Source organism: Corvus brachyrhynchos, unplaced genomic scaffold, assembly GCF_000691975.1.
Source record: "Corvus brachyrhynchos isolate BGI_N302 unplaced genomic scaffold, ASM69197v1 scaffold10, whole genome shotgun sequence".
Classification (NCBI taxonomy): domain Eukaryota; kingdom Metazoa; phylum Chordata; class Aves; order Passeriformes; family Corvidae; genus Corvus; species Corvus brachyrhynchos.
In genome coordinates this window covers 4,414,459-4,423,847 of record NW_008236180.1, presented here as the reverse complement: position 1 = coordinate 4,423,847, position 9,389 = coordinate 4,414,459, and the positions used below count along the sequence as shown (strand labels likewise).

The 9,389-nt window shown below is 44.7% G+C and overlaps 1 protein-coding gene across 3 annotated transcripts in view; it reads right to left on the bottom strand.

The window, feature by feature from the left end:
- Nucleotides 1–2,669: 2,669 nt before the first annotated feature.
- The window catches only part of MYT1 (myelin transcription factor 1), a 42,274-nt gene continuing 35,554 nt past the window's right edge, over nt 2,670–9,389 (bottom strand). For all 3 annotated transcript variants that reach the window (XM_017734051.1, XM_017734056.1, XM_017734061.1), the window contains 5 exons: nt 9,118–9,339; nt 8,295–8,386; nt 7,341–7,444; nt 7,106–7,249; nt 2,670–5,501 (listed from right to left, as the gene is read on the bottom strand). In XM_017734051.1, coding sequence (XP_017589540.1) covers nt 5,361–5,501; nt 7,106–7,249; nt 7,341–7,444; nt 8,295–8,386; nt 9,118–9,339 — 703 coding nt within the window. In that variant the 3' untranslated portion in view covers nt 2,670–5,360. The remainder of the gene's footprint in view (nt 5,502–7,105; nt 7,250–7,340; nt 7,445–8,294; nt 8,387–9,117; nt 9,340–9,389) is intronic.

The following is a 9,389-nucleotide window of genomic DNA, read 5'->3' as shown; positions in this document are numbered from 1 at the left end:
AAGCTGTGCTGGAGCAATTTCCAGCTCAGGGCTGCTCCGTTGGCTGCGGTGTCATCTCCAGCCTATCCCATTGCTTCCCAGCCTCAGCATTGTCTTTCTGAGGCCCAGAGGGGATGAATTTGATGCTAAATGGCATCTCTGAAGAGCAAAGTGGCCTTCTCTCCCCAGTAACCTGATGGGAATGAGGCAACCCCTTCCTGACCACCCAGCTGTGTGCTTTTCAGGACCCCTTGGTTGTGGGAGTGGGGTGAGGTGGTTCAAGGCTTCACTCAGAGGAGCTGTGGGGCAAGGGGAACAACAATCAGAAAAAATGCACGAGGCTGGGAAAGAACCCCCCCCTCGCTGCTTACAGCTGAAAGCCATGGCTGGAGCGCTGCTCTGGGAGAGATTAGGTCAATGCTGACAAGTGGAAGGTACCACTGGAGGAATGGGTCATTAGCAGCTTTTAACAATTAACAGTGGTATCAGCGAGGCCAAATGAGGCTCGTTGGTCAATGGTTTATCGACATGTTTAGAGACAACCATATGCTGACGAGTATCTTTTCCCTGGCATCCTTGAAGCCAAACCCCATACTGCTCTGACATTCTGCTCTCACCCTACGCCCACTGCAGGAGGCTTAAGAGCTCTCCTAAGCACACCTATAAACTGACAGTGTACCATCTTAAACCAATTCAATTCCCTTCCCTGTGATAAAGGACACCAGTTCCAAGAAGATAACATCTCCCAGTGATGGCTCCCCGAGCTGCAATTTAGCACAAATCTGAGCGCTCTATTATCCAGCTCAGCCAATTCGTTAAGGAAGGACAGGCGAGCACGTCTATTAGCTCGATCATCATAATCAAATATTGGCACAAGGAACTGCTCGGCACTGCAAAGTCAGGCGAAACCCCCATAAAACAATTACGTGCCCTTCAGGAAAACAATGTGCCAGCCGGTGAAGTGAACATGAGTCCAGCTGCTTTTCCTCCTGTGAGAAAGGGACAAAATCCCATCAACTCCAAGTTATGTCCAGCAAAGCCTCAAACTTTGCCCTTGGGACTCTTGAGCAAGCGTGGCTCCATCTCCAGCAGTCCTCCTTGCTGGGGGTGTTTGTTTTCAGGCATTTGGGACCACTGGCTAAGGGATCCTAAGCCTTTCTTAAGCTTCTGCCAGTTTACTGCCCCAGCACACCTTGCAGACAGCAAATGAAGGCAAAAAAACTTCCAGTGAGCACCCATGGCCATGTACATGCTCAAGGAAAGGTTTTAGGAAATCTTTAGGAAACCCAAACTTTTCTCTATGCTTTTCTGACTGCAGTTCTTACCTTTTTGGTTGTATTTCACTCTGCTCCCTTTACCTTCATGCCTGTGGTAGGACCACCTCCTTCTGCTGTAACCCAGCAGTGCTTGTGCTTCCGTGCAGGGACAGACAGAGAAGTTCAGTTCAGTTAATCAGACAATTGAATTTCTTGGTGATGAACCTGCCTGAAATTCCCATTTGATCCAATTCACTCAGCTCCAAATGGCCTTAACGTGATTTACCCTATTTCACCTCAGCTACAGCAGAGCAAAACTGAATTTTGGCAGCTTTAGAAATTATGTCTCCAACACAGTGATCAGTGAAAAATTCTCTTCATTGCCACAGCTTCAAAACATAAACTCTTACTGGAGAAAAGGCTCCGTTCTTCCAGGAGGGCGATCTGCGAACATCACAGTTGGGTTGAGGCAACTGAGCGAATCTTGTTGACAAAAACCAGCCACTGCCCAGCATTTGAGCTAAACCTCAGAGATCGGTTTGGTGAAGCTTTTTGGAAATCCAGGAGGGAAAAGTGTCCATCTCTGTGTCGCATCCCAGGGCTGGCATCTCCCGTACCACTCCCAATGGCATCTCCTCTGCTCACACACCACCTGTGGGAGCACAAAGCCACAAGATCATGAAATCCTGGAATGGTTTGGGCTGGAATGGACCTTAAAGACCATCTCATTCCAACCTCCTGCCATGAACAGGGACACCTTCCACTATCCCAGGTTGCTCCAAGCCCCTTCCAACCTGGCCTTGACCTCTTCGAGGCATGGGGCAGCCACAGCTTCTCTGGGCAACATGTGCCAGGGCCTCACCACCCTCAGAGGGGAGAATTCCTTCCCCATATCCCATCTAACCCTGCCCTCTGTCAGTGTGAAGGCAATCCCCCCTGTCCTGTCCCTCCACACCCTTTCCCCAAGTCCTTCTCTATCTCTCTTGGAGGTCCTTCAGGCACTGGAAGAGGCTCTTCTCTTCTCCAGGCTGAACACCCCAGCTCTCTCAACCTGCATCCATAGCAGAGGTGTTCCTGCACTCCTGGGGATGTGGAGCACTGGGGTTGCAGGGGGCAAGTCCTGCCCAGAGGAGTTCTGCCTGCAGCATTCCTGGGACTTATGACTCTCCCCATCACAGCACTAGTGGGATTTTAAGCACGTGCTTGGCCGGATGGTGGCAGCTCCTTCTCCAAAGCCTTCAGAGATATCAAACCTAAATTCCCCTTAAATCCCCCAGCTTAGGAGGTGGGAAGAGCCAGGTGGGAAGTGCACAGTCCCTGCCTGGAGCTCCAGGTCAGCAGGGACATTCTGACCACCCCCAAGTCATGGTGCAGGACGAGGACAAAGCCCAGTGGGGACACATTGGCAGCAGCTCGAAGAAAGACCATAGGAACTAAAGTCACAAACAGAACTGGGTTTTATTATGAAATAACCCTGCCAGTACATAAGGAAGTTCTGTCTGCAAAATACATTTCCTGAGGAAAGTAGATCACAGTATTCGTTTTCACAGAATAACATGTAGCCTGCTATAACTTTCAATGTGACTCTTTATTATTTAAATATTAACAGTATTCCTTCACATAAACAAGTACTCAGTCATCACATAACCAACACACAAACGACAAAATAAATATACAACAAGAGCACAGTTCATTTTTTTCCCGACTTAAATATTAAATAAATAATAAATACAGAATTTTCATTTCCTGTTATCAGTGCCTGAAACAATATGAATGAAAAAGAAAAGAAAAACTGAAAAAGTCTCTCTTCCCCCCAGTGCCCCTGCCCCCGCAAAAAAACAAACCAAAAAATTATCAAAATGTCTCAGTTATAAAATATCTTTAAAAAAATTCCCATCATTAAAAGAATAAATAACAAAATATATAAAAAATAACTTGGTTGCATCAAAATTACAAGTAGGAGTTGTAGATAGGGTTTTTTTTCTTTTTTTTCTTTTTTTTTGGAATATCATTTTTTATGGTCAAAGGTTTTAATTTTTAACTTTTTTTTTGCTTCTTTTTTCTTCATTTCTATGGTGCAGTGTCCAGTTTAAAATAAGTATAAAATTAATAAATAAAAAAGTTAAATAAATAGCAAAAAGTTAACATAAGGTGTTGTAAATATAAATTACATACATCTTGCCAAAATTAAATAATTTACAGGATAATTAAACTAACTACTTTTTTTTTTCTTCTCTTTCTTCCAGTAAGTGCAATTTCTCTACTTTTAAATACTAACTGAATTGCAGTCACAATCAATTTGGACTCTATTTACATGTTAAGAATGTTGTGTTTTTAACACCTCAAATTTTATACCTTTTTTTTTTACCTTTTCTTTTCTATTTTTGCACTTGGAATGGGTTCTAAAGTAAGTGAACTCGTGGAGCCTGATCCTGCACACACTTAATTATGGGAGCAAACCCACGCAGGCCAACTGCCCTATGGAACTCAACACGGGGGACGACTCCAATCAAGCCACTCATGGGCTTCCAGGCCAGATCCAGTGGCCATGGTAGTCACTAGGACTTTCCACTGACTTCTCCAAATTGTGAATTACACCCTAAATATCTACAGGATTTGGCTCGAAATGACACCACAGTCTTGCCTTTAGCTGGGGTCAACAAGATCCTCCCCAGTTCTGCCCACCCCATGGCCGGGAGGGATGCAGGATATGGGATGTGGGATGCCCCCACGCTGGGACCCCTCAGGGGGTTTTGCCTCACTGAAGTGTTTGGAGAAGGAAGCGAGCTCCGGATGGGAGCAAAGGTGAGGAGCAGCCCCGTGGGGTGACAGCTGGCCCTGGCCATGGAGTGGCTGCTGCAGAGCAGCGTTGCAAAGACATTCATAGAGTTGTTCTCTAAATGCACAGAGGGCTGCATGTACCCAGCTGCTTACAACTGCTTCTTTGGAAGAATTCCCAATACCTGAATCCTCTTTTTCTTTTCCATTTTTCCCTTTTTTTTTTGTTGCAGAATGGCGCTCGCGCTGTGATTTCACGCAAATCCTAGAACACCAAACCAAACCGTCCTCATTGCCCTGTGGATACGTGTAAGAAATCAACTCCTGGTTCACGGTACATAAGCACTTTTCTGGCCATCAATTAACATCTCTCTTTTTGTTGGTTTTTGCTTCTTTTTGATTTGTTTTGTTTTGTTCATTGCAATCTCAACCGTTCTCTGGCATTGATGTATGATCTCTGGACTGGCAGTACTGCGCCACTGTAGGGATGATCACAATAATGAAAAGAACCAGAACTGTCATCAAACAGATTTCCAAAAAATCATATACACCGGACCATGACACATTAAAGAAATTCTTCTGTTTGAAATATCTGGAATTGGCCTATTCATAATAGCTACTCTCATATTTAAGACAGACAAAGGAATACTGTAGTTGCAAACTCCAAAAGCTTCCCTGAGAACCTTTTTTCCATTGCGCTTTCCACTGGAGATCCAGAACTGCTCTTCAGATTTCTTTCAGAAAATAAAAATAAGCTACTTTATAATACTTCAGAGTTCCCATGCCCAGTGGATATCTGAACACTTCACGGTTGGGAGGCCCAGCACAGGTTCAGATTTACAGGTAGCTTGCAGCTCCAGCACTTGTAGCAACATAGAACATAACTCATGTGTGAGTAGGTGATCTGGACATACGACCATAGACAACATGAGGGTTTAAGCCAGTCATACACTAGTCTTGGATCGGACAAGACCCTGTTCTTGTAACATCTTAACCCTTGGATCAACTCTGCAAGAGCACAGCAACTCATGAAAGATGCCTGCTCTTCACCTGCTACCAAGCCCCACAGCCTACTGGAGAATTTAACCTTCCATCCTGATCTACCTTGTGGTCCAGGTAGAAAAAAATCCCACTTTTCTCAAGAAGGTCCAAAGTTAAGTAAACGAGAACATTGAGTTCGATCAGTTCCACGTCTCAGAAATGGCCTCTTGGTTACATTTTGGTCCTTTTTTTTTTTTTTTCTTTTTTTTCATTCATTAAACAAGTTTTCTAACTTGTAAACCTGAATACTTGGAGGGAAAGTTCCATCTTACAGTCTGTTTGCTTGCTGCTCTCCATCCCACGGCACTACACCTGGATGCCTTTGACGGCTTGCTTGATGCTCTCCAGCAGGTCCTTGTTCTCCGGGTTCTGGTAGCACTCCTGGTTAGTGTACATGTCTGTCAGCGTGTTCACATAGGCATCAAAGTTCTGCTCACTAATTGGTTCCTGCAGCCAAAAAAAAAAAGCCAAATAAAAGTGTTAGTAGAAGAGCAGGAAGCGAATGAGAGTCTTTGCAATAAACCTTCTGTGTATTTTTGTGCCCAGAGAAGTTGTGGCCTCTTGAAAGTGCTCAATGCCAGGCTTGGAGAAACCTGGTCTGGTGGAAGCTATCCCTACCCATGGCAGGGGGCTGGAACAAGGTGAGGTTTAAGGTCCCTTCTGACCCAAACCATTCCATGATTCTCTGTATGTACAGACAGATAAAGGTCTCCCCATCGGAGCTTTTTTGTGTGCAGTGCTGCACCTACGGCAATCTCATCATCTCCCTGATCCCACCGGATCTTAACCAGGTCCTTAATTTTATGCACTGGCCTTGTGGAACTATTAACAGCATCAGGTTAAGTGTGTACAGGCAGCCTGACAGGCTGGAGGCTGAATTAAGGCATGGAAATGAAGGGCTGGAGGACGACAGGACTGCTGAAACATCACGGAGAGAACCAAAGTCAAAGTCAGGTCACCTTGGGCTCACAGCTGCCCAGCCCAGCTCTCTGCTGCAGTACAGCTTCTGCTTTTGAGGGGCATTGCAAATATCTAACTTGGGCTTAGTGGGGGAAAAGAGAGAGCAGGAAGAAAAAGAACGGGAATAAAATGAGCATACAAGTCTCATAGGCATCATTTAATTGGAGTTGCCTGAAACCTTGAAAAAATATTTGCTGAACAGTTTATTTGACCTTTATGTGTCAAATATTTTACAAAAAAGCTCTCAGCGAGTGGTTTTCTGCCAGTTAGGCAGCTGGGTGAATACTATCCAAAACTGCTCTGCTGGAGGATGGCTTCTCTCCAGCCAGCCTGAATTTAAATACAAACCCCAATGAAAAGGATTCCCAAAAAAAAAAGAAAAAGAAAAAAAAAAAAGGATGGAAGAAAAAATAAATCAAAAGCTCATTCCTCTGATCATTGCAATGGTCTTTATGAGTTGTAAGAGGACAGCTTTCTCAACAACACGAGCCCCACCTCCACACACCTGGTTTTGACAACAGTAATTACATTCCTGGGAATAGAGAGAAGGTAATTAATAGCCTTTTGTGGTTTTACTATTTTAATGCAGTCTTTTCATTTCTCAGTAACTCTATGGTAACATGCTGTGGGCTGTTAGACCTTGTTAAATTAAACAAAATACACTCTCTTTAAGAATGCTATTCTTTAGCTGCCAGCTATTCAAAACTGAATTGAAACTACCTGCATTATAATAAGAGCTCTAAGATCTTTCTGACGTTGAAATCCAATCCCTCCTGATCTCTGCTTGTGCTGTCTTAGCCTAAAAGGCACTGGGTGCCCTTGATAAAGTTTCCTATTTTGTGATAGTGCTTCCAGATGTAATGAGACAGAACAATAGATACAAAGGGAGATCAGCAGAAAATGACAACAAAAGGGAGATAAAATGCAAGCTTCAGAGATAAGGGAAAAGTACTGATCTTATAAAGGACACATAGGTGTACGGAAAGAAATTCTTCCACTCTTTAATTGTGAATAAGCCTTATCATGAATTGGGTTTGGCACAGCTCCCTCGGTGACGCCGGCTCGGGCCGAGCACTGTCGAAGTTTCTTACCATGTGCGGAAGGCGGATATTGGCAAGACTTTGGATGAGAGCCTGGCTCAACCCTGAGAGCTCCAGGAACAGGGCTTCATTTTGCTCCTCTATGATTTTGTTTTCCTCCTCAATGTTTTTCAGGTTCTTCTCCATGGTGGAGATCTGTGGAGCAAGGAGCATGGCAGGGTTACCAACCCTCACCAGTGGCACCCACCAACACCCTGCACCCCTGGGCTTGAATGCATGGACAAACCTGGGACTGGAGTTTCACCATGGCCGCTTCCATCTCTGAGTTGGACTCGTTCAGCTCACTGATCTCCTTGTTCAGCTGCTTGATCTCCTCATCGTTCTCCAGAACTGCGGGAGGGAAGGTCACGGGCAGTCAGCTAATGCTCTTGGGTAAAACAAAAGTGTTGGGCTTTCTGCTGAGCCCATCCTGCTGCACCATCCTCTCTAAACAGGACATACCTCTCACCTGCCTTTTTTCTTCTATTTTTTTTTTATAATTAATGTTTTTATCATCACAGTTCAATGATACTTGAACAGGTCAATATGCAAATGCAAAAGCAAAGGACAGCAGAGCAGTTGGAGTCCAACATATCCCCATACCCAGCAAGGTTGATTGTCCTTAACAACCAGGTCACTTTCTCCAATCCTGAGTTTGGAATGATGCCACTTAAAAAACTAATGCATGTCTTGATGAGAAATTACAAGGTCCATAAAATAAAGCAATAATTCTAGAGGAGGGCAGGTATTTATAGGTTCCAAACTATCTAAGTATTCAAGTTCAATGCCTGAAACTTGTCAAATACCACAGAAAGCTCAGTAATAGCACTGGAAATGCAAAGTGCCATTGCTAACAAAATTCCAGATCCAGAAATATCTCAGTATTAAAAGCCCTGAATAGGTGAAAATTGCTGAATGACTGCAAGGGATTTGTAAAAATGCCAGTGAATATATGAAGGGAAAAAAAATCTGAATTTCAGCATTACTTCTTTTGCCTTCTTTATTGTTGCTCCCTTAAAATATGTGACTCAAGGAGTGAGACTGGTACCATGCCACCACAAGCACCCAGAAAACGCAAGGAATGGGTGTCCTTGAAATCTGTGTCTAGATTTCAGCTGAAATCTCCCTAGTCTATTAAGAAAAAGATCCACAGGCTCAATACCCTGACACGCCTGCAAGGCAAAGGAGTGAAAAACCTTACCATCGCTGGTCTTGAACTTTGTGTTGAGAATTTCATCCCCTGAGAGTTTTCCTTTCTTCCCAGCAAAAGTAGCTCTTGGACACCCTGACAAACTGAAAAACAAGTAAAAATGGGTTTCATAAACTCTCAGTATTTATAGGTGCTTATGTTCCAACATAAGAGCATGTGCCATTTGGTGGAATTCAAGCTGCGAGACAGTTCTTCTAAAAGCTTTTTATGGAACAGAGGAAATTGCTTTATGAATAATGCCACAAAACTCCCCATTTATAAAGTGAGAGCAATTTTCTTTAAGCAAAGATTAAAAACACATTGCTTCCTAAGAGAGTTGTGCCAGGTGAGGAGGGGGAGATGAGTCTGGTTCTCTTGGGCACCAGACTCCTATTTGTGGTGCTCAAGTTCTGTTCCAGCATGCAAATAGAGATTTAGATTAGAGGTTAGGAAGAAATTCTTCCCTGTGAGGGTGGTGAGGCCAGAGTTCCCCAGAGAAGCTGTGGCTGCCCCATCCCTGGAAGTGTCCAATGCCAGGTTGGACAGGGCTTAGAACAACCTGGGACAGAGCAAGGTGTCCCTGCCTGTGGCAGGAGGTTGGAGTGAGGTGATCTTTAAGGTCCCTTCCAACCCAAACCGTTCTGTGATTCTGTGAATATCAAAATAACCACACATTTTCTCTGTTCAGTAAACTTCAACCTGACTGAACTCAGCATCAAAAGCACCAGTTCTTGAGCCTTGCCTGAGGAGCTGAACACTGCTCAAGCAGCATCTTGGGGCAGGTAATCAGTCCACAGCAACATCATCACACACTGATTTGAACCCTGGGATTTACCTTCTGTGAGTGAGGAAGCTCCCGTTGGCATGGCCAGAACCATCACAGCCTGGGGTGGGGCAGGTTGGGCCTTCGTTCTTCAAGGACTTCCAGGAAAATGAGGAGCCGTTGAGGGATCCTTCCTTCTGCCTGCGGGCTGCCAGAGGGCACCCGGAGGCGCTCCGGTGAGACGCGTATTTGCCACTGATGTGTCCCAGCCCAACGCAGCCCGGAACCGGACACCTGGGCACAGGGAATCACCCCAAGTTACAGCACAGTAATCAAGAGGAAGG